Raw genomic sequence first — 25046 nt, 5'->3', positions numbered from 1 at the left:
TCAAATCCTCTCACACCAGTGCTCTGGGTAACCCCCTGAAGCTGGAGAAAGCAAAGTTTGTAGTAATAAAGGAAGGGCGAGTGATTTTCTGTTACTTGATACTGTTAAAGAATGGGTTGCATGGGATCTCAGTGTTTTGAAGCAGCTCAGTGCCTTGCTTGCCATACCAAGGACACATTCTGAGGAATTTTCAGGTACGCCAGCCTTCCCTTCCAGCACACCTTTCTGTCTGTCTCTACCTCAGGCACTCAGCTCTCTGACTGCACCAGCCCATCTAACCCTTGGGAAAGTCATCTGCAAATCAATATTACTGAGCAACTCTTGTGTTCTGAAACCATGGACAAAGACTAGATACCTCTTCTTGGGAAGCTCAAGTTCTTTCAAAAGTGCTTAATGAACTATCTCTCTCAAGAAAGTATGTATTTGAAAGCATCACCACAAGGGACACCAGTTAGAGGAGGTTGTGGCTGGAGGGAGATACTCCCATAGAGATCTTGTGTGTCACCACAAGGCAACCACCTACTTTGCTTACCCTTAAAGGTGACCTTGGTCACATATTGGGTACCAGTGTGAAAGCATATAATGCAAGACACAGTAGTTTGCTATGAAGGGTATAGTAGAGCCGACCAGTGTTTCATATGGCACTTCCCAAATCTTCCAGAGCCTCTGCCCGTCACGATTTCTAAATAGAATGTGCTGAAATGATGCCACACCAGTACCTCTGGCTAACTGAATCCCAGGTATCAGAGAGCTGACTCAAGTGCATCTATCAGCCACTTAAGAGTTCTTTATACCCAAACGCAACCTTGTGTTAAAACTATATATTGGCTTGGGAAAAAATTCAGGGTCACAGATTTATAAAAAGCTGTTAAGAAAAACCTAGAATACTTGGAGTGGCTGCCCTGGATCTCTTCAGACTGGTATCCTAGGGGCGGGGGCTGCTCTTCCCGACTCCCAGCCCCACATGGAGCTGGAGAACCACGCTGGGGTGTGACTCAGGATGAGAATTCTCAGAAGACTTTAATCAGAGAGCTGGGGACAATGTGCAGGCCAGATGCATGTGTGGCAAGAGTGGGAGAAGAAAAACAACACAAATATCAGTCCACCCGCATACCTGACCCACACTACCTGGGAAGGCCACCGTCAGCTCTAGCCAGTTCACCCTATGTGATACTCCCCAGCTTCTTACCTCACATTAATTACCCTGATTTACCAGTTTCTAGCTTGTATTATCTGAAACTCCCTTGTTCACGTACTTGTATTCTTTTATTAATTTGGTTATATGCTGCCTCCTACCCCAAGCTCAAAAACCTCATCAGCCTCTCACAGCCTTAAGGTGGGGCTGGTAAGTTCCCCCTCTTAGCCCAGTTTCCAGAACAACGTGCACTGGCACATAGTAGTCGTTTCATGAGTACTGGTTGAGGCATCTATGAACTTGCAAGCTTATTCCAAGGCCCTGAGTGAGGACTTTGGGACAAGGAGACTTTGAAAGCCTGGCTCGGGAGATGCTGCGGAGATCCCAGCCACCAGAGCGTTTATAAGCCTCTGATCCGATTCTAAGGCTGGAAGGGCGAACTGAGCTGTGCCCGCGCCCACTCGCCAGCCCCGGAAAGTCGGGGCGAAACCAGCGAACGCGGCCAGAGCTCCAGCGCCGCATGGAGCCTCCAAATGGGCACAAGGGCGGTGGGCAGGCCCCGCCCGGAGCCCCGCGGCCGCCGCCGCCCCGCGCCCCTCCCCCGCCACACGCCGGTCCCGGGGGCGGCGGGCACAGCCGCGGGTGGCCGGCTGAGCCCGGGGGTTGGCGCGGGCTGGAGCCGCCCCACGCGCGTCCCGCGGCCCCCGCTCCAGAGGCGCAGCAGCCGGGTCGGGGCCGCCTGCCGAGTTGGCCGCGCGCGCCCGCAGGAGCGCAGAGTTTGGAAAGTCGTCGCGAAGCTTCGGCGGAGCGCAGGGGGTGGGGGGTGTCAGAGAGAAAAACCCGCCTCTTGCGAGTAGAACGAGGAAGGGGGGTGGGGGGAGGCTCCGAGTTCCGCTTCCTGAACGGTGGTGGGTAGAGGAGGTCGGCGCCGGCGAGGGCGGCGGGACGCGCCCTCCAGCCCGCGACGGGCGATGGCCAGCGAGCGGACCCGCAGGTTCACCCGGAGCCTGCTGCGACCCGGGCAGGCGGCCGAACTCCGACACAGCGCCGCGTCCGCCGCCGCGGTGGCCGTCAGCAGCCGGCAGCAGCAGCGGGTGAGTGCAGCGCGTCCTCCGCGCCTCCCCGTGCGCCCCGGGCTGCTGGGGGCCCGAGCCCGCCCTCCCGGAGCCCTCGGCGCCCCGTTCCCTGCCGCACCCCGGCTCCCCCGCCCCCGCACGGCCTCCCCCGCCGCCTCGCCCGGGGCCGCCAGCGCCACCTCCGCGAGGCAGCGGCACCGACGCGTGAGGACCGGGGGCACGTTTGGGGACCAGGGATACTCAGAGGATCAGCCGCGCGGGCAGCAGAAGCGCAGCTCGGGGGAGGATGTGCCTGGGTTTGGGGGTGTGAGGAGGTGACGGGAACGCATCGCGAGCCCCGTGGGCGTTAGGTTGTGGGGTGCCAGAGACCCGAGGGTTGGGGAGTCTACGGAGCGGAACCCCTCGGTCCTCGGGTCTCCGCGCCCCCTTCACCCCTAGCGACTAGGGCGCAAGAGGAGAGGGTGTGATCCGAGGTCCTCGCCCGGGCTAAAGCTGGGAACCTCATCTGAACGCTCTCGCGGAAATAAATGCCCTTCTCACCCCCCTCCCTCCACGGGGTAAAAACCCACAAACCGCTTTATAGGAGTCCAGAAAGGGCTGAGGGAACTAGACTGGAGGAGACGTGGGTCGTTAAGTATCCAGTGGTTTCTGGTATTTTTCTAAGATGTTTGCAGGGTTCTCCCGCCAACTTTACTGGTTACTTCCTTATTGAAACGCCTTCTAAGAGAGCCGGGTGATTTCCGCGGGAAATCCCTGGGGCAGCAGCCAGACGTTCTCATCTGATGCCCAAATCATATCCATACCTCCCCAGATGTTCGTAAGTTCCAGTAGGTGTCACACTCCGGGTTGCAAGTGTCAGGAGGAAGAAAAATGAACTCTTGTGGGAAAGGGAAGCGAGTGGGAACAGACTTGAAGCAAGACTTGGGTTCAGCAGTGACACTCTTTGCCTGCCTTTGCTGGACCGGAATCCCACGCTGTGGGTTTCATTTTACTTTTTGCCAGGAAATATCATTAGGAATTAAACGGCTTCTTTTAAGAGTGTCAAAGAAAGTGTTACTCTTGCAAGTCACCCATCAGGAGCGAGCCAAGAGCTGCCCAGAGCCAGTTCCCACAGCCAGGACTTTTCTCTAAAGCCAGAGGTTGGAAAGTTGAACAGAACGGAAGCTAATTGCCTGGCAGAGGAAAGAGGCATCAGATGCCCAAGAGGGTGAGGGTGACTGGAGTGTGAAATGAGTCAGGAGTCAGTGGCCAGGGTGCCTTCTCTTTCACTTACCACTGGCTGCAGTCTGCAGGTACCCAGAGGGGATTTAACTGTTAGCAGACCCTGTGCCAGGGGCTGCCCTGGTCTTGATATCAGCATGCACATTTTCAAGGCAGGAAGGATAATCGGTCAAAAAGAACATTTGAAAAAAAATGTTCAGCTGGAGTAAAAATAGAGATAGTAAAATCTTCAAGCATGCATAGAACATAATTTTTACTGTGGAATGATTATTCAGGATTGTGGCTTTGTCATTGTCTGCCATTTGCTTTAAGATGACTTTATTTTGCAGTTGATTCATTTTACCAAGTCTCAGTAATGATCTGGTAAACAAGTGCACAGAAATAAGTAGCATTCAATTGGAATAAACAGCCCTAAATGTTGTTTTTGATTTTTGCTTTATTTTTAACGGGGTTCTTCTAGAGTTTTTGGAGCACTCGACTTTTCTCTAAAGAATATGTATCCTAGATACCTTTGTACGCAGACACACACATTACTTTCTCCAAATTGATGTCAGATTTGAAATCCTAGGGTATCTTGTCAAAATGAATAAGCCCAATGTCTTAAGAAGAGTTGGGGGAAGGGGTGATTCGCTGGGAAAGGGGTCCCTGCCCCCCTCCCCTCACTTCAGCACCGTGGCCAACACTCTGGAACCAGCTTTTGCCAAGACATGTCAAAGGATCTTACCCATCTAGTCAGGCAGCTTGGGCAGCGATTTTGGCAGCGCGGAGTCATGTGCCTGGCATCCGTCCCATCAGTTAACTCTTAAAGGGAAACTGGAAAGTGATGCATTCTCTGAGTTGGCACCCAAACGCAGTGGGGTTCTGTGGGGCAGAGCTTCCCTTTTGAACCTAAAACCTTGTGATTGGACTGTGCAGTGAAGATGAAGCTTAGCTTACATTGATCCACTTCCTTAAGACTCTTTGTGTTGGTTGCTTCAAGTCCTCAAATCCTAGTTGTCAAGGGAGAAAATGAATAGTCTGCGGGAAGAAGATTATGGGTAGCCCACTTCAATACAGGAAGTGGAATAGTGTGTATTGGAGCAAGCTGTCGTCTACTGAAAAAACATTTGAGACACACTAGAAAGTCTTGCTGAGAAAACCTGTCTCACTGCTGGATTCATACAATACCCTTTCTGAAATCTCTCTTTTGGGGACCGAAAATATAAACACACAAAATATATAAATATATAAAAATACATATATATCATACAAATATACACATATAGGACAGGAAATCTTCAAAATGTGTTTGGATTATGGAGATCAGAGAACGAAGAGATGCTGAGTGAGGGCATTTACCGGAGGGCCTACTTTTAGGGCAGTTGCTGAGGAAAGTAGAGGTGGATTCCAAAGCAATCTTGATTTTAGTTTTAACCCAAGGCACTGTAGTAGCTCATATGCAGGCAGACTCCTAGTGAGAACCCAACTTATTCTGCATTCCTCTTAAGAATAATAATGAAAAATTATCTGCACTCCCAAGTTCATTGCAGCATTTTACACAATAGCCAAGATATCCCATTACAATGGATATATAATATTCCATTGTGTGTGTGTGTGTGTGTATACACACACACATATTATTTAACCTTAAAAAAGAGGGAAATAGAAGGAAATCCTGCCATTTGTGTACATTACATTAAGTGAAATAAGTCAGACACAGAAAGACAAATACTCCATGAACTCACATATGTGTGGAATCTAAAATGGTAAAACTCATAGATACAGAGAGTAGAACAGTGGTTGCTGGAGTGGGGAGGGGAGCAGAAGGGGAAATGAAGAGATGGTCATCAAAGGGTACAGATTGCTCACCTCTGCACGATGAATGAGTTTTGGAGCTCCAATGTACAGCGTGGTGACAATAGTTGAAAATACTGTATTGTACACTTGAAATTTCCTAAGAGGATAGATCTTTAAATCTTCCCAACACACACACACACACACACACAATGGTAACTAGGTAGAGGTGATGGATAAGTCATTTAACTTGATCGTGGTGATCTTCCCATGATACATCAAAACATCAAATTGTACTCCTTAAGTATATACAATTTTTATATGTCAAAGGTCTCTCAATATAGTTGTTGGAAAAAACAAGAAATAAAAAGAGTGAGAACAATAAAGAACAATTATGAGCAAAAGCCATAGATTTTGAAAACAGAAATATTTCCTCCTTAGTTATCCTAAAATTTTTTCATAGAAAACAAATGAATCGCAACTCATGCAAAGGCCAATCTCAGGATCAAGCACAGCTTAAGTATTTCCTGACCACCCCCCTTTCATAGTAGTCCCACAAAGCAAACTTGTGTATCGCAGAATCTCAGTTCAGAAATGATTAGGAGCATTTCTCTCATGTCAGGGCTTGAGTGTTTTATTTTTTTTGGTTGAATATACTACTGTGTTGGCCACAAAGTTGTAATGCCACTAATTAGAGATTCTTTTTTGCTAAGAAGCTCTTCTTTTAAAAATGTGTGAAGTGCATTTGTACTTTCACATGAATTAGTTCATCTAAATAGCTTTCTACAGTTGATTAAGCTATAAACATAGGATTGGTGCTCTTTTCTGCATATATATATATATTATATTTGTTTGAGAGATATGGACTTTTATTTCTGGAACATGATTGGGTGGGTCACAGGAATGGAAGACTGAGTAACAGAGAGGGTAAGAACTAACTAGGGTCAGATGATGGGAAGGAAACACAGAGGCAGGTGGAGGTTTACCAAACACCAACTAATGATTTGGTCAATTTTTGCCTAATGCCTTTTAGGTGTTTCCTAGATGAGAACACACCACTTTATTTACATGTATTCTTTAGGACATTTACTCTGCTGTTACACAAAAATTGTTCTGCAATTTATGTTTGAATTGTATCCAAACTTATTAATTTCTTTTAAAGAGGAAACATCCTGCTAAAAGCAACTGTACTTAATCAGTGTGTTTTCTCCCTCCCCACCCAGAAAGGCTAAGAGAGGAGAGTATTGATTCAGTATTCCCCCAAATTCCATATCCTCGTTTTGATTTGGTGTTTCCTAACTACCTCTGTTCCCCAGCAGTACTCCTTTTGATATTTTAGGCAGCTTTGAATAAGAAGCAGAACCTTTGACTGACTAAAGATTTCTGGTTGAGAAACTATGAATATGGAAACATGTTTACAGGGGCAGGAGGAATTCTTAGAAGGAAGACTTTCCTTCCCTCTGAACTTTGTGATATTTAATAGTTGAGAGTAAGAAGGGTTTTAAGAAATTGAGTGGGAGATACTAGAATTTCCAAAAACTCCTATGCCTGGAGTAAGAGTCAGTGAAATGATGTGGGAAGTGATATTGAAGAAAAATGAAACACTTGTTTTACTGCCAGTGTCTAGAATGAAAGCAGTATGCAAAGCAGAGGCCTGTTAGTTTAGCATTCCTAGCACCCTCTTGTTCTGTTTCAGTTTTTTTTGACAGGGTTCTTCATAACAAGGGTGTTTACATTTTAGCAGAAATCACAGGCTTTAGCACAAATCCCAATCCCACGTTTATGTTTTCAAATGAGGAAAGTCCCTAGCCTGGTGAAGAAGTCAACACAAACTTAGTTTACAAGATCAAGGTTGAATGTTATTATTGACTGTATCAACTCATGTTTTTGACTTCTCAAGGGCATTGCAGAGGTAACTTTAAAAATATATTGTAACAACGGTGGGCTCTAGAGAACTTTTACATGGGTCAAAAAATGAAAGACTGAATAAACATTTTCGTCTGTCTCTTTCTTTACAATCTTTTTCTCTAAGGCCTAGCATAAAAAAAGAGAGCAGTAATAGTTGTTATATAATAAACCATTTGTTGAGAACCTACAAAGTGCCTGACACAGCATTGCTTTATTTAATTCTCAGAGCAATCCTATGAGGAAGTCATTATAGTTACAGATTACAGAGGAGGCCATTGAGACTCATAGGGTTAATACGTTGCTCTGAGTTAAGTAACTGACATGGGACCTCTTTTGCATCCTGAATAGCAACCAGTTTTGTAGCTGCTTCCAATAGCATCTCTAAGTTGGAAGACACAATGATTTTAACTTTAGTTAATGTTGCCTTTTGATGGGTAGCTCTACCTAAGGAAGAAGAACTCTGTCCTTCCTACTGGCATTTCAGAGTACCCGTGAGGGGTCGCTTCAGTTTTCCTCTGAGGTTAGAAGCCACAGGAGAGGCTGTTCCAGTTACCCGTGTTAATAATAGATCTTCCCAAGGCAACTGGAGCTCAGTGGTTAAGTCCTTAAAACATGAACTTACTTAGCTATCCCCATGGCATCTATCTGGCAAAGCCATAAGCAAATTGTGCAAGAGGGTGGAGTTAATTCTTCTCAAGTCCACTTCTCTCCCGGGACTGGTTGCTTCTCCATTCTCAATCACTTCACCCACTCCAAGCAAGGGCCTGAAATTTTCCAGTGCATCATGTGTCCTTGACGATGCATATTTCCATTTGACTGGGTTGTGTTGAGATTCTTTTCTCACGCTATCTTATTCAAAGGAGTGATTCCAAGTGTCTTACAAAGATGCATGTAACATAGCAGCAACGAAAAATATAGTAAGGAGGTAAAAAGCAATATTAGCAACAACAACAAAAAGCAGTTTTAGGAAAGGTAGATGTAGTCAGGAATAGGTCAGTGGAGTATGATCAGTATACAAAACGCCTAACCATTAAGTCCTGTAGTCTGGCTAAGGGTGCATCCTAGAGAACCAAGTCAAAGAGGAAAACATGACCAGCCATGAGATTAAGAGAGCCATAAGATAAAAGAAGATCATTTGCTCTAGACATGGTCAGCTTTAACTTGTACTGAGATAAGACAGTCTTTTTTCTGTAATTTTTCACAATGGGCAGCATGATGCAGTGATAGACCCTTATTCCTTAGAATGTGGTCCATGGGCCAGCATTGGCATCACCTGGTCATTAGAAATGCAGAATCCCTGGCTCTATACCTGACCTCCCGGATCAGAATGTGATTTTTTTTTTTTTTTTTTTTTTGCGGTATGTGGGCCTCTCACTGTTGTGGCCTCTCCCGTTGCGAAGCACAGGCTCTGGACGCGCAGGCTCAGTGGCCATGGCTCGTGGGCCCAGCCACTCCGCGGCATGTGGGATCTTCTCAGACCGGGGCACGGACCTGTGTCCCCTGCATCAGCAGGCGGACTGTCAACCACTGTGCCACCAGGGAAGCCACAGAATGTGAATATTAATAAGATCCTCTGATGACTTGTAAGCACATTGAAATGTGAGAAACACATACACACTCACACACAAAGCTACACTTTTAGCCGTATTTTTGCAGTGTATTGTCAGGTAAAGGCAATTGTGTGAGGGTCTAGTTCACCATGGTTTATTCTGCAACTCTTTGAAAGAGTCTCTTGAGACAAAGATGAAGTTCAGACCACCTAAGGGTAAAAATGAGATTTGTTCATTGCTAAGTGACTTTAGGGAAGTCCCTTGCTAATTTGCTTTGTATTTTCGCCTCCATCTAGCACCTTAATTGCAGAGTGAACTTAAGTTAAGCTTCTAGGTTAAGGAAAAAATTCTATAACATACATGACACAGTTGCAATGTGAATCTTCAGAAGTTCTCACCCTGGTTATAACCCTAAAGATGGGTTCCAGGATGAGGCCAGTGTCACCCCACTTACCAGAGAATTTGAAAGCAGAATCGCTCCAACTCAAGTAGGACATGCAATGATGATTACTTATTGCTTTAGAAGATTTATGTTGCCATCATATTGAAACCCTTAGTTATTTGAAACTAATTGGTTATATCAGAATATCTGATTGCTAGAATCAGAAAATGATGCACCTTTTTTCTTTCAGTCATTGACTCTCAGAAAAAAAATGGTTTTTCTTGTTCTCATTTGAATGTCCTAAGGATGGAATTCCATGGAGTTAAAGACCTTGATTTCTCCACATGTTGTAATTAATGTGGTCCAGGACCCCTTTGATTGGCTGTCCTTTACCACCATCTTGGGACACTCTTTCCTCTCCACGACTGTCCAAGTTGAAGTTCCCTCATGCAGTTTGAACCATTTGGCCAGTTTGGGAGTTGGTGTAGTAAATATCAGATCCCGTGAGACTGGAGACCAGAATTCCAGCCCTGGCTCTGTGACTCTTTGCTGAGTCACTTCCCTTTCTGGAGTCTCAGTTTCTTGATCTGTGAAATTAGGACATTAGATGATTGGATCCTTACATTTGCCCTCTCTCTGCCCCGGAGTCCTCATGGCTTCTCCTTGCCCCTCAGATTCTCAGATGGCATCTGCTCAGGAAGGGCATCTTGGATTCCCAGATGCAAACAGTTTGCCCAGCCTCCCTCTGCTACAGACGTCTCTGACCCATTACTGTGCTTCACTTTCCTCATAGCTCTTACCACTATGTAAAGAGACCTTTCTACTTATTTAATTTCTTATTTCTCTTTTCCAGGCTTTCTGCCTTCAAATATAAGTGTCATTGAGGGAAGGGAACTTGTCAATTTCACTACTTTTACGCTATATTGACTATATGAAAATAAGGGGTGGGGGTCTCCCTTCCCACTGCAAATGAGTGCTTAAGGAAAGTCGGGAGAGTGGGCTGGGTATACATCAGTGAGAGACTGTAGTGGAGTTATGACTTCAAAATGTCAGGGTTGTCAGTATCCGTTTATGTTGTTCCTTGGGCCATCTTCTTCACGGTCTAGTTGGTAAGTGGCAGAAATGCAATTAAATAGAAAGATATTGAGCCCATCCTATGTGTCAGGTACTTGACTCGTACAGTCTCTTTTAATCCTCATGACAACCGTATGGGCAAGGATTTCTATTCCTATTTTATAGATGAGGAAAGAGATGCTTGGAGATCAGGAACTTGCCCCAGACCAAATGACTGGTAATTGATGCATCCAGGAGTCACATGCAGGCAGTCTGACTCTGGAGTCTGTGTTCCCCACGATTAGTCTATTCTGAAGACCAGGTCCACCAGGCAGACAGGCAGATCTCATTAAACATGCAGTTAGCATCCATGTGAGAGAACAAAGAGAGAAAAGGAAATCTCAGAGTACTAGCCATAGGAAGAGGTTTTTAAAAAGAGTTTCTCAACAAGAGAAGAGCTGTGGTTGCTTTTGCTCTGCTGAACAATTTTTCATTTACGACATCTCAGCAGAGTGGGATACTGGGAGTGACACCAACTTTGGACACTCTTGTCAGTGTGGTTCTTTCCCAAGGACAGGACTGGCATGGAGTGTGTTAAACTATGCAAACAATGGCTCCTTCATCTCTTGAAAGGGGCATCATTTGATTCTTCTCCTTCTGTAGAAACACATTTCTGGCACGATATGCATGGCGTAGTTGCAGTTGCAGCATTACATCTGTTTCATTGTCTTTTGTAGTCTTGATTTGAATGTTCATGTTTACAAAGGAGAGGGGTTTTTTTTTTTTTTTTCCCACTGAAGTGAGATTTGTTCGCCTCTTATCATTCACAGCAACGTCAGTGGGCTGGAAAGAAAGGCTTGTGTTTGCTGGACTTGACATGTTGACGTACATTAAATGATATAGAAATAATAAAATTTAATGAATATGACCTAGTTAGTGGCTATAGAGCAAAACACTTGCCTTTGAAAACGTTAATATTTGTAACTGGATTGCAGTGGAAGTGTCTGCCTCTGAGAATAGCAGAATTAATGGACCCAAATCATCAAAAGTTCCTTTAATTGTGCTGCTAAATGTGAAAATAGTCAGTTTTCCTAATTCAGTTTCAGCACAACCTCCTCCCCTGACATGTAGAATTGGGGAAGCGAGGCAGCTCTCTACATTAAACATCAAAATGGCAGAGTTTAACGATAGGATGTGGAGGAGGGTCTATTGAAAAAGATGGCACCATTTATGATGACCACAGTGAGCTTTTCTTCATACAATTATTTTGGTAATTACCAATCTAAAAGACTAATTAAGGCTGTCAAAATGACCAGTGACTTTGGGGCTTTCAAAACACACATTCTATAAACAGAACACAGGCCTGAACATCTGACTTGGCAAACAAGCAAACAAAAAAACTTAACAAAATTCACTATTCAGTGAAATATGATAATAAGTTATTTTCAAACATGGATTGTTTATTTGATTAGCTCTTAAAAGTCCCTTTGTCACACTCTTCAGAAGGAGAAAATGGGAATTAACTACAGCTGAGTAACCTTCACAAAAATGAAAGTGATGTCAGAGCTCAGTAACTTTTTTGGAGAAGAAAATTCAAAGCTGGAGAACTAATATTGAAAGTCATTTACTTTCATGTTTTTTACATTATTTATTTTAAAATCAGACATTTATTCAAAAGAGGATTTTATTTTCCAACGAAAAGTGTTCCAGTTTACTTTAAAGCCTGTATATCTACAATAGCTATAAAAGTTCCCTGTGTAACTGCCAGTAATAAAATTTATTGGCATACCAATATGCACAGATAAGACTCTTTCAGGACCTTTCTGAGTGCTAACAGGAAAGGTTCATTTATTAACTTCCATTTTTTCAAAGCAAAAGCCATTATGAGGTTGCTATTCAATCAATTTGAAAAATGTATCTTTTTATCATTAGGAAGCAATGGTTTCCAGGCTCTGTAACCTTGGCCATGTCTTTAAGCTTCTTCAGGTTTTAGTTTCCTTGTCTTTAAAACGATAAGGTTGGACAGTAAAACCTTTAAATGTTCCTTAGTTCTAAAAATCTAGGGAGTTATTATTCTTTTTAAGAGATTTTCATAGATGGTTCAAATTTTTTTCATTTTAATAACACCATTATTGATTAAATAGCTGATTTTAGCCATAGGTAGAATGGCTCCAAATGATCTACAACCAAATTTGTATTTCAGATATGAAAATGGTAGTACAAAGTGGTTATTTGAGGATGTAATGAAGGGAATAGCATTTATACACCCAAAGAACAGGGCTAGTGGCATCAGAATTGGCAGAAGGACAGCCAGCAGTGACAAAGGTGGGCAAGACAGGTTCCTCCCACTTGGTGGAGGCTCAGAGGCAAGCTTGTAACTTCATTTCCCACTTTCTATTCCTGCAGAGAACTGTAGGCTCCATCTGCTTTAAGACCACGAGCTCTCCGGTTCCCATGCCCAGTCTTTGTAATTGCAGCTCTCTGGCTTAATGTCTGTGCCAGGCTCCTCTTAGCGCCCCCATGACTAGGGTATAGACCAAGGTGGAGGGAGTTTGAACCATCCTCCACGCTCCACACCTCTTCCCTGCCATCGAAAATCAGTAAGAACCTCTTTTATTTTCAAGTTCTGTCTCCGTTGCCTCCTTCTCACACCTGAGAAAGGTAGTATGATCTTTCCCTGTGACCTGTCTGGTGTGATTTCCGAGCTGTTGAAAAGACAGCAAAATCTTCCTTCTCAGATCATTCTCCTAGCAACCTGTTCCCTAACAAGGTCCGGCGTATTTCATTCAGCAGTTAGAAGTCAACCTTAAAGATACAAGATGAACATTGACTTGAATTCACACCAAAGTGTAAATCCATTCCCCAGCAGGTGTACTTTGGAAATCACCTTTAGGATAAATGGGTGTAAGAATGGGAGGCTTGTACCAGAAATAACGTTTCATCTTTTACTGGTAACTAGTCCGATCTCTGGCATGTAAATGCATGACACGTGTCCCTGTTGCCTCCCCTGGAAATGGAGAATGAAGTGTGATTTTGCCCTCACATTTCCAAAACCCTGAGAGACCTTCTGGATAAGCACTGTGGTTATTGTTTCCATATTTCCAGGACAGCAAGATGGCATACAGTAGTATTTACGAAATGCTTGTTAAATGTAAGGAAGAAGGTCGCCCTTGGAGATGATGGAAGTACATGTTAGGTGTGTGAAAGGGAACCTAAGTGCCTGGTTGGCAGTAAAGAAATTCTCAGGTATGTTGTAGAAGAAACACTTTGGTGAACATCTGACTCGGCAAACAAGGGAACAGAAAAAGTTCACAAAATTTACTATTCAGTGAAATATGATAATTAAGTACAAGCATATGGAATGTGCTCAGTCGTCACAAATTGAAGTGTCCTGAATGGAAATGAATTAAAGATTCCCAACAAAGGCTATTTAAAGATAAAAAAATAATAAATTAAAATGTTAATTGGCCTGAACGGATGCTCTTGGATAAATAAAACTCAGCCCAGCAGGTGTTAGCCTTGTTCTCACACCCGCTCCTCCCCTTGTGGGCGCCTCAGTGGCACATACAGGCTTCACTGTTCGGCCAGGGGTGTCATTGTCATTCCCTCAGATGCTGTTAGCGGTCACAAGGCTGGGACAGCATAAAACGCTGGGCGGGCTGCAGAAAACGATTGATTCAAATGCAGGAAGTGTGGGCGACAGTTTGGACAGCAGTCCGTCCCCAGTCCCATGATGGAGAGCAGTTTATGGTTTCAAGAAAACACTTCATAAATCACCAGAGCTGTATGAGGTTATCAGTGAATGTGAGTGCTATTTTAGTTCTTAAGAACTCTGCAGCTTTTCTTTAGGTCAAGGAGCTTTCCTGACACTGTTTCAGAGGGTTGTAATGACTGTGCTCTCTGTTCTCTTTTTAATTCCCATTTTCATCTAATAGTCTCTTTTTACAGCTGTACTTTGAAAACCTTTATTAAATTGATAACTCCAACTATAGATAATAATGGAAAAATAAAAACAGTGATCACCCATAATCTCACCACCCACTGGTAACAGCTTTTGGTGTGTTTATTTTAAACATTTGTCTGTTCATAAAAATATCCTTTGACACACGTTTAAGCTAATAGTGAATATTTAAATTTTTCATGTGTGTTCAGTGATTCAAGCTAAAGTGTGTCCTGAGAATGCTTCCTTCTGGTGTTTATGTATACCAACTCCACGTGAAATGTATGTTGGGAATGAGAAAAGAGAAATTGTGCTACGTTTCTTGGTGTCCTACCATCATACACATTTAGACCTAGAGGAAAAAGTCTAAAATAGATCAGGAAGTTGAGTCACTGGGAGGTTGAAGTGGATATGGTCAGGATGACAGAGCAAGCTTGATGATCTCAGACCCAGTGCCTTGTCTCCCTCAGCCCAGGGCACCATCAGCAGCCAGAAGTATAATTTAATGTCATAAAATGAAAGTCTAGAATTTTACTCAGGTTTCTATGGGGCTTTCCAGTAAAAGTGAATAAGCCTTAAAGCCAATAGAACACTGCTTTCAAAGGAGTTTAAACAGTAAACACACACTTAACCTGTGCGTGCACACATGGCTGACTTCCTGAACATGTGAGGGGGGTGTTACCTGTTGCTGCTGAGACTCTGTGACCTGTGTTTAGCAGCAGGTTGAAGTTGTGGGTCTCTGATTTGTGAGCACACAGAAGGGTGCGGTTGTGCCCTTGGGCTTGTGTCGTTCCTGTAAGCTGACACTGATGCCTTTTGCTGCCACCTTGAGTGATAGGAATGGTGACACGTGATCTCTCAGGGCCCAAAGAAATGATCAGAACTTGACCGAGTCTGGGCTTCTGTGACTTTGTGGAGCCACCAGCACTGTCACTAGATTTCTATTGCTGCCGTAACAAAATTACTACAAATTTGTGGCTTAAATAACACAGATATATTATCTTCCCATAACATAGGTAGGAAGTCCACAGCAGTCTCCCCAGGCTAAAACCAAGGTGTCAAAAGGGCTGAGTCCTTTTCCGCAGGCTGGAGGGGAAAATGTGTTTCCTGCTCATGCGGGTTGTTGGCAGAACTTCTTGTGACAGTAGGGTCAAGGTACCTGTTTTCTTGCTGGATGAAAACTGAAGGCCATTTCCAACTTCTAGACACCAACAGATTCCTTGGCCATGGCCTCTTCGTCCATCTTCAAAGCCAGCAATGGTGGATCAAGTCCTGTATGTATCACATCTCTCTGACTCATTCTTCTGTTTTCCTCTTTTGCTGTTAAGGACTCATGTGATTAGGTTGAGCCCTCTGGATAATGCAGGCTACTTTCCCCATTTCAATATCCTTAACCTTAATCACATTTGCAAAGTTCCCCTTTCCAGGAAAGCTAGCATACTCCCAGGTTCTGGGGATCAGGAGGTGGACATCTTTGGGGATCTTATCACAAATTCATTTAGAAGGATTATTAAAAGGACAAATTCTTCCCCAAGTACCCCTGAATTCCCTCTGTTGGAGGTCGGTTTAGGGCCTAGTCTCTGACCAGGCCTCACTATTTTATGTGAGAGTAACTCTGATCCATGGTAGATCTCAAACCTACCAGACCCTGAACTTCCTTCTCCATATTGTCTTTAGTTTCATATACTGAGGACCCTGGTGGGCAGGACCAAATATTCTGTGCAGCAGTTCCAGACAAGCTGTCTACAACTTTGTGTACATGGACTCAATAACCATTACTCAGAAACAGAGGCTGAAACTACCTTTTATTATTTTACCTAATGGCTAAAAGAACCATTTAACACAAGCAGTCTTATTCAAAATGGCATCTTTGATTCATTAATAAGCAGAGACTCAGTACATTTTGGGGCACAGAAGAGTGGATCAAGAATTCCTCAATATATTTTCAGATCACGGAATACCTCTAGGGGAAATGGACCACTTAATGTTGGAATTCACCAGGGATCTAGCCTTAGACCTTCTTTTCTCTCTCTCTCCCCAAAAAACCTCCCTCCTTGGTTCATCCTCCCACAGATTCAACAACTCACTTATGCACTGATGTTTCCAACTCTGTCTCTACTTCGTGCTCTGCATCTGAGCCCTGCCTATTGATGCTTGTATTTTGGAATCCCCTAGTTACTTCAAACTCAACAGGATCCATATCTAATACATTTTTTCTTGCCTCATAAATCTGTTCTTCTTTTTACCTGAGTTTTACATCTCAGTTGATCCTTTAATCTCAAACTGAAACCCTGCTGAATTCTTTCCATTCCCTGCCACCCTGCAGGGGATCATGCTCCAAGTGTTGACAGCTCTACATCCTAAGTATTTCAAGCATCGCCCTGACCACAGTGATCTAGGTAAGTCGCTCGTGATTTCTTCCCCAATGCAATTGTCTTTTGCAATGTCCTTGAGGTTTTTTTCCACCGTTCTACCTCCCTCCCGTCTCTGGTCTCCCCACCCAGTCATCCACCTTCCACACTTCATCTACCTTATCTCATGAGCACAGACTTCTGATCATGATATGTTTCTTCCTGAGTGCCGTTCATGCTCTTGATGACTGCCCCAGTGGATTCAATCTCACCTGGTTCCAAACTACCTTTCCAGCCTCACTTTCCATTAGGTTCTTTCCTCGCTACGCACTATAGCCACTTAAGGTTCTGGGCGTTTCCTACGGATGCTGTGCACTTTTATGCCACCGGCTGCTCTTTTTTCTCTTCTTGTTCAGCTCCTACTTGCCTTTCAAGACCCAGCCCTTCACCTGTTGCCCTCCCTAAATCTATAGGCAAACAATCTCTTCCTCTCCTGAGTTTCCATAGCACTTCTTGAATATGTGATTTACTTTTCATTGTAATCGTTTACTTATTGTCTCACCTCATCAGACAGTTAGTTTTATCATAATGTAATAAATGACTGGAGAGATGTCTGTGCATATTTACAGTTCTTTTAAATGTTCTCAGCACTCCGTGTTCTTTTGAAAGGGAAATGCACTGCAAATATTGTCATACAAGGGAAGCAGTAAGGCATTATCTTTCTCTTCCTTACTTAGATGCTTAAATATTACCTAGCTTTGCAAATAATAGCCCAGCATTCAGTCCAATGCTTCTGAAAAAAAAACATGAAACCGGTTCAGAGATTTTTTAAAAGGACCCATTTTAATTATTGCCTTTCAAGACTGGATGTGGCTGTGAGGAAAAATTGCATTTTAGGTCTGTGATTTCTTTATTTTTCAAAGCGCATACCCTATCATTTCTCATTGAACATTCATAACATTTCTAAATTTTTTTTCTAGTTGCAGTTAGTTACAATAAACTGGACATTAAATGTTTATGAATTATCCAGTTTGCTGGGGGAAATACAGACACATTAAATTGCCCCAGTGCTAACATTGAAAATCGTTGATGTGGTAGTTCCAGACCCCAGCCTCCCTTTGCTCCCTTGTCAAAGGCACAGGGGCCACCTCTGAGCACCTGGTGTGCAACATGCACCTGTGAGGCATGGCCCTGACTGGGTCTTTCCCAGCCCAGAAGGCTCTTTTCTCCCTCACCTGTCTTCTCACACATCAGTTCCTCCAGGGACCCTTCCCTCATCTCCAGCCAAACCCTGGAAGCTTGAGTTGCACTGGGTACCGCCTTCTGTGGGAAATATGGGTTTCCTGGTTATAAACTATGAATGCTTCATGTATAAAAATAATAGCTAGAGCATATGTTTATTCCTGAAAGACTACAGATGAAAGTGTTGTTTATGAAACGCTATGAGCAGCACCTTCACAGGCCTCCATTTGCCTCTCCTCATCCCAAGCTCCTCCTTCCTGGGAAGTAGCCACTAAACAAAATGTCCTCAGTATTCATTCCCCTGCTTTGTTTTTTCCTTTTCCTTTTTTATTTTGAGGAACATTCAGATTTTTTTTTTAGCATCTTTATTGGAGTATAATTGCTTTACAATGGTGTGTTAGTTGCTGCTGTATAACAAAGTGAATCAGCTATACCTACACATATATCCCTATATCCCCACCCTCTTGCATCTCCCTCCTACCTTCCCTATCCCACCCCTCTAGGTGGTCACAAATCACCAAGCTAATCTCCCTGTGCTATGCGGCTACTTCCCACTAGCTATCTAGTTTACATTTGGTAGTGTATATATGTCCATGCCACTCTCTCGCTTCGCCCCAGCTTACCCTTCCCCCTCCCTGTGTCCTCAAGTCCATTCTCTATGTCTGCGTCTTTATTCCTGTCCTGCCCCTAGGTTCATGAGAACCATTTTTTTTTTTTTAGATTCCATATATATGTGTTAGCATACGGTATTTGTTTTTCTCTTTCTGACTTACTTCATTCTGTATGACAGACTCTAGGTCCATCCACCTCACTACAAATAACTTAATTTTGTTTCTTTTTATGGCTGAGCAATATTCCACTGTATATATGTGCCACATCTTCTTTATCCATTCATCTGTAGACGGACACTTAGGTTGTTTCTATGTCTTAGCTATAGTAAATAGAGCTGCAATGAACATTGTGGTACATGACTTTTTGAATTATGGTTTTCTCAGGGTATATGCTCAGTGATGGGATTGCTGGGTCGTATGGTAGTTCTATTTTTAGTTTTTTAAGGAACCTCCATACTGTTCTCCACAGTGGCTGTATCAATTTACATTCCCACAGCAGTGAAGAGGGTTCCCTTTTCTCCACCCCCTCTCTAGCATTTATTGTTTGTAGATATTTTGATGATGGCCATTCTGACTGGTGTGAGGTGACACCTCATTCTAGTTTTGATTTGCATTTCTCTAATGATTAGTGATGTTGAGCATCCTTTCATGTGTTTGTTGGCAATCTGTATATCTTCTGTGGAGAAATGTCTATTTAGGTCTTCTGCGCATTTTTGGATTGGGTTGTTTGTTTTTTTGATATTGAGCTGCATGAGCTGCCTGTATATTTTGGAGATTAATCCTTTGTCAGTTGCTTCATTTGCAAATATTTTCTCCCACTCTGAGGGTTGTCTTTTTGTCTTGTTTATGGTTTCCTTTGCTGTGCAAAAGCTTTGAAATTTCATTAGGTCCCATTTGTTTATTTTTGGTTTTATTTCCATTTCTCTAGGAGGTGGGTCAAAAAGGATCTTGCTGCGATGTATGTCATAGAGTCTTCTGCCTATGTTTTCCTCTAAGAGTTTGATAGTGTCTGGCCTTACATTTAGGTCTTAAATACATTTTGAGTTTATTTTTGTGTATGGTGTTAAGGAGTGTTCTAATTTCATTCTTTTACATGTAGCTGTCCAGTGTTCCCAGCACCACTTATTGAAGAGGCTGTCTTTTCTCCATTGTATACGGTTGCCTCCTTTTTCAAAAAGAAGGTGACCATATGTGTGTGCTTTTACCTCTGGGCTTTCTATCCTGTTCCATTGATCTAATTTTTTTCTGGTTTTATGTTTATCTTAGTTTAGTATTTAGAGTTTATTATCATTGGTAGATTTGTTTATTGATTTGTTTGCTCTCTTCCTTTTTTAATGTATATATATATATATTTTTCCTTTTTCTCTTTTTGTGAGTGTGTATGTGTATGCTTCTTTGTGCGATTTTGTCTGTATAGCTTTGCTTTTACCATTTGTCCTACGGTTCTGTCTGTCCGCTTTTGTTTTGTTTTGTTTTTTAGTATAGTTATTAGCACTTGTTATCATTGGCAGACTTATTAAAAAGTAAAAGCTAATGGAAAAATCTCATATACCCTTCTCACTGAGATTCCCCAAATCTTAACATTTTACCACACTTAATATTAATCATTCTCTCTCTCTCTCTTTCTCCCTCCAAGCTCTTTTTGCCTCTCTGTTTCTCTCTCTGTCTCTTTAACACACACACACATACACACACGCACACACACACACAATATTGTTTTCTGAAATGTTTGAGAATAAATGGCATACATGATACCCTTTTACCTCAAAATACTGCTTCAGGAATATTTCTTAAAGCAGTTCTCTTACATACCTATACTAGAATGATCAAAATCAAGAAATTCACATTGATACAATAATAGTATCTAGCCCATAGATCTTCTTAAGATTTTGCCAATTGATCTACTTTTTTTTTTTTCTGGTCCAGGATCCAAGGATGCCATTGCATTTAGCTGTCACATCTGTTTAGTTTTCTTTCATTGGAACAGTTTCTCGGTCTTTCTATGTCTTTCTTGACCTTGACACTTTGAACAACACAGGTCCATTGCTTCGTAGAATGGCCGTCAGTCTGGTTTTATACAGATGCATTCTCACGATTAGATTCAAGCCAAGCTGTTTGGGGCAGGTATGTAGCAGAAGCCATGGGGTATCCTCAGTGCAGCCTGTGGAGTGGGGGGTGGGGGTGGACATGATGTCAATTTGTCCCATTGCTGGTCACTTAGTTGCAATGGTGTCTGCCATGTTTATCCTCTAAAGCGACTAGGTTCCTGCCTTAGTCAACTTGAGCAGCTATAACAAAACACCATGGACCAGGGGGTTTAAGCAACAAACATTTATTTCTCACAGTTCTGGAGGCTGGGAAGTCCAAGATTAAGACACAGGCAGATCTAAGTTCTGATGAGTATTCTCCTCATTTACAGAATGCCATTGTCTCAGTGCATCCTCATGTGGTGGAGAGCTGAGACGGAAGCAAGCTCTCTGGTGTCTCTTAAAATGTCATTAATTCCATCACTAGGACTTCACCTCCATGACCTAATTACCTCCCAAAGGCCCCGTCCCCAAATACCATCACATTGGGAGACTAGGGTTTCAACAAAAAATTTGGGCCCGTGGGTGGGGGGACACAAGCATTCAGCCCCTAGCAGTTCCCTCTGTAATACACCAGTAACTTGCAGGGAGACCTCTGAGACCCTCCTCTGTTTCTCCTTATACTTTAGCCACTGTTGTAGCATCTGGAGATGATACTTTCCTAAAGTAGTTATTGCTCTGAATGGACATTTAGGTTATCTCCATTTTTGGTTTTGTTGTTTGCTATTTTAAATCTCCTGGTGCACAAATGCAGGGACTTCTCCAGGGCACCTTCTTTAACTCTAGCAATGCTGCCAGATCGTCTCCAAAACAACCATCTTGCTTTCTATTCTCACACACACTTCTTAAACTTACTATTAAGGCTTTTTGATTTTTGCTGGTTTACTGGGTAAGATGGCATCCTATTGCTGATTTTATTTGCATTTCCCTGTTCACAAAGTAGAGCATCTTTTTTTTTTTTTTTTTTTTTGTGGTACGAGGGCCTCTCACTGTTGTGGCCTCTCCCGTTGCGGAGCACAGGCTCTGGATGTGCAGGCTCAGCGGCCATGGTTTATGGGCCCAGCCACTCCGTGGCATGTGGGATCTTCCCGGACCGGGGCACGAACCCGTGTCCCCTGCATCGGCAGGCGGACTCTCAACCACTGCGCCACCAGGGAAGCCCAGAGCATCTTTTTATATGTTTACTCACTATTCTTGCTTCTTTTTCAAGCTGACAATTTAGCATACATTTGGGAGATTTGAGTTTATATCAATAAGTATTCCAGAGATTAAAGGTAGGATGATTATTAGAAGTTTTTTGTAGAGGAAATTTTTTGAATTTAAGTTGCATTTTGAAGTCTTGTTAGCATTTTCTCAAAACTCTGTTGGTAATTAGGATCAGTCCTCTTCCACCATCAAGTTCATGGACTTCATTATTCACTACATAAGTGTCCTGTATAAAATCCTCATAATGAAATTCACAACAATAAATGCAAACAGGTGTTTCCATTTAAGAAAATTCCATTTATTTGAACTTTTGCTCAAATCTAGGGACAGAAGGGCTATTTGGCCCACAGACTTTCCTGGCCCCAAGCATCTCTTTTGCAAATGTTTTGTTTAAATCAAACTGAACTGAACAATATAAAAATGTTTTGAGTTTGAAGTTGTAGTAAATACCCAGCCTGAAGTCTCAATTTTTTTCGTGCACAACTTCTGGTCAGAGTATATAGTTTTATATTAGAAGATTCTTTTAGACTTTCAGTTTAGGTTAACAGTTAAACTCTACACTTGTATGAAAATGTGTGGTTTTGCAAGTGAGTTCGATATAAAAGAATGTCTCATTTTTACTGTCACAGGGCTGCTGTTCATCAGGATTGTGACGTGGAGCTGGGTGTCTGGACCATATGGTATGGGTTCTGGCAAAATTAAGCCTTCAAGGAAAAAGTGAAAGGGCACCTGCAGAAATGGAGCTGGCAGCTCAGTCTGACCCAACCAGAGTAATGGACTGAGTGGTTAAGTAACTTGCTCAAGATTACACAATTTTAAATGGTAGAGAGAGCTCTCAAGCTCCAGAACTCACAATCTTAGCTACTCTCTTGTAAAATACTGTGTGTGTGTGTGTGTGTGTGTGTGTGTGTGTGTGTGTATGGACATTACAACATTATGCATTTTGGAGCATAATATTAAAAATGCATAATTAGGAAAATGCCATTTTTAACATTATTGAGTGTAGAATCCAACCTGATTTGTGTCTTTTTGTTACTTAATAATTGGAAAAGCAGTTTCTACAAAAGTTCATTAAAAATAACTTATTGAAATGAAAATATTTACAACTTTGTAGACCATCGTAAATTATTTAATGTCTGGGTCCCATCTTCGAGTTACGTGGTGAACTTCCAACTGATCAAGTTCCCAAAGTTAGCTCATGATTTCTCTGCTGCTTTGCCAATGTGTTCACCATCTTTTATCTTGGTCTTTGTTGTGACTCATCTGTTCTGCTCTATAGACTATATTGACCACAGATGAATATAAAACCATAACAGTTTTGTTATGCTGACATGTCGATTTATCTCTAGGAGTGGCCTTGAGATTCCTGAAGAGCACAGGCACTCAAATTTGTATGTCTTGGAGAAGAGCTGGGAGAGAAATAAAACAAACAAACAAAACAACAACAAACCTTTATGACTCTTCTACTCTCTATCCCAACTGAATTAGGAAATCAAATTGCAGATTCAAAAAAGCTAAAGTCTACCAATATATATGATCATATACAAGAAGTAGCAATCTGCTGCAAGTATTTGATGTGCGAACCTCACCACAGAATAGAATGAAGCTCCACCCCAGAGGGTGCAAGGTCTTCAGGGATAAATCCTCGCCGGAGTTTCTCTTTTTCCCACATTTCTCTCGCCTTCTTAACAACATGTTTTAAACAAATAACATTCATTCAAATAAACAGGGCAGTTTTGAATGGGGAAATAGTCATAAATGGGCATCTTGGGGTGGGTAGGTAGGGCCATAGATGGGGGTGAGGAAGCATTAGTATTTGCATAGCTTAAGTGGAAATGAAAGACTGATGAACTGATGATTTACTCACTGTTTAACCAACTGCCTAGTACTCTTGTCAAGTTCTCTGATGGACATAGGATATACTGCTGGACACAGTGTATAGGATGTCTGCCATTTATTGGTCCCTGCCACATTAGCTGTTCAGCACAAGACACAGCTCTCCAACTCCCCTCACATTCAGCAAACTCCCTTGACTTTTGCTCAACTCTCCCCCAAGTGAGTTCCTGAAACAAATTGCTGCTTGTTTTATCTTCACAGACGTGTTTAAAGCCAGTGAATATAAACAGTACATTTCTGTGTCACATGTGCATTCCATCACATTTATGGAGTTGTCTTCATACAAGTGCAAGAGGAGTGTGTATGTGTCTGAAACACAAGATTCTTGGGAATCTAAACCGATTTTATTTTCTTTAATAGGAGGAAATGCTCTAGTGTATCTTAGAAATTAGATTGCTGAGGATGGAGATTGTCCTAAGTGATAGCAAATGTTGTTTCATTCATCTCATGTTGAGTTGCTTGCAACACATTTTTAGAAAATGACATCATTTTATGATTGCCATCAAGTTGACAAATTGTCCCTTAGGATCTTAAAATAGCTACCTCAGAGGAGAGAAATCCTGCAAAATCCATCATAGCCATCAATGTCACTTTTATTCATCCACATAATGTAATAAAGTATGATTTTTGGAGAACAATAATAAAGTATAGGGGAAGTTGCTTCTAAAATATTATATGTTGCTGTGTTAAATTGTTCAGCAGAAAAAAATCCTTTGTTTCGTGATTAGCTCATGATTTCTCTGCTGCTTTGCCAATGTGTTCACCATCTTTTATCTTGGTCTTTGCTGTGACTCATCTGTTCTGCTCTATAGAATATATTGACCACAGATGAATATAAATGTATGTCTTATTTTCAACAAAATGTCGAGGACATATAGTTCAAAGTGTTATGCCTCCTTTTTAAAAAATATGACATACTTTAATATCAATTTCAAGACTATTCACTTATGAATCATTACAAACGTGAGGGTTATAAAATAGGAGAGCAAAATAAAATTAGATTGTTGGCAGTTTCAAATTATGAAAAGACATAGAGGTAAGTGTCTGTGTAGACAAATAGCTAAATATATGTTGAGTCTGTATCTGTGACTGAGCTAGATTCATAAGGAATTAGGCACGAGAACAACATATGGATGGCAGATATGCCTGTAATTGACACCCGTGTCTTCAGGCTTCAGCTTGTTGGTTTAGCTTTGTCAGTTGGTCACATCGCTTGACTGAAAGCATGGGAACTTACCTAAATTATACTCAGATTTTGGCTGCTGATTCTCATCTTAATGGTCGTGAAATCAGTAGACCATGCTTTGCAGAATGAGAACCTAACATTAAATACTTTCAATCTTTTTATTCACCCTCACATTCCAGCCTGATACCCAATCCAGAGCTCAGGGCTGTGTTTGCTAAGGCGCTCCCAGCGATGAGAGGATAAACCATCCACTTCAGAATGGAAGACCTGGAGGCAGAGAAATGTGGAGCAGGCCACTGTGTTTGACAGCAAATAGTAGGCATTGAACAGCTGGACACAAATGGAAGCCAGGAGGGAGTAGATGCCAGGAATAGCAAAAATGGGTTTAAAGAAGAAAACCAGGCAGGAGCATGGGACGCTGAAGTAGCG

At 42.4% G+C, this 25046-nt stretch overlaps 1 protein-coding gene across 6 annotated transcripts in view; it reads left to right on the top strand.

Annotated features, from left to right (window-relative positions):
- Positions 1 to 2000: 2000 nt before the first annotated feature.
- The window catches only part of DOCK10 (dedicator of cytokinesis 10), a 293328-nt gene continuing 270282 nt past the window's right edge, over positions 2001 to 25046 (top strand). For 5 of the 6 annotated variants that reach the window (XM_081241945.1, XM_081241942.1, XM_081241941.1 and 2 more), the window contains exon 1: positions 2001 to 2229. In XM_081241945.1, coding sequence (XP_081098071.1) covers positions 2107 to 2229 — 123 coding nt within the window. In that variant the 5' untranslated portion in view covers positions 2001 to 2106. The remainder of the gene's footprint in view (positions 2230 to 25046) is intronic. The other variant, XM_081241943.1, reaches the window with a different exon arrangement.

The sequence above is a fragment of the Mesoplodon bidens genome, assembly GCF_964165515.1.
Source record: "Mesoplodon bidens genome assembly, chromosome: 8".
Classification (NCBI taxonomy): Eukaryota; Metazoa; Chordata; class Mammalia; order Artiodactyla; family Ziphiidae; genus Mesoplodon; species Mesoplodon bidens.
Note: the sequence above shows the minus strand (reverse complement) of the source record. Positions and strands in the feature narration are given on the sequence as shown.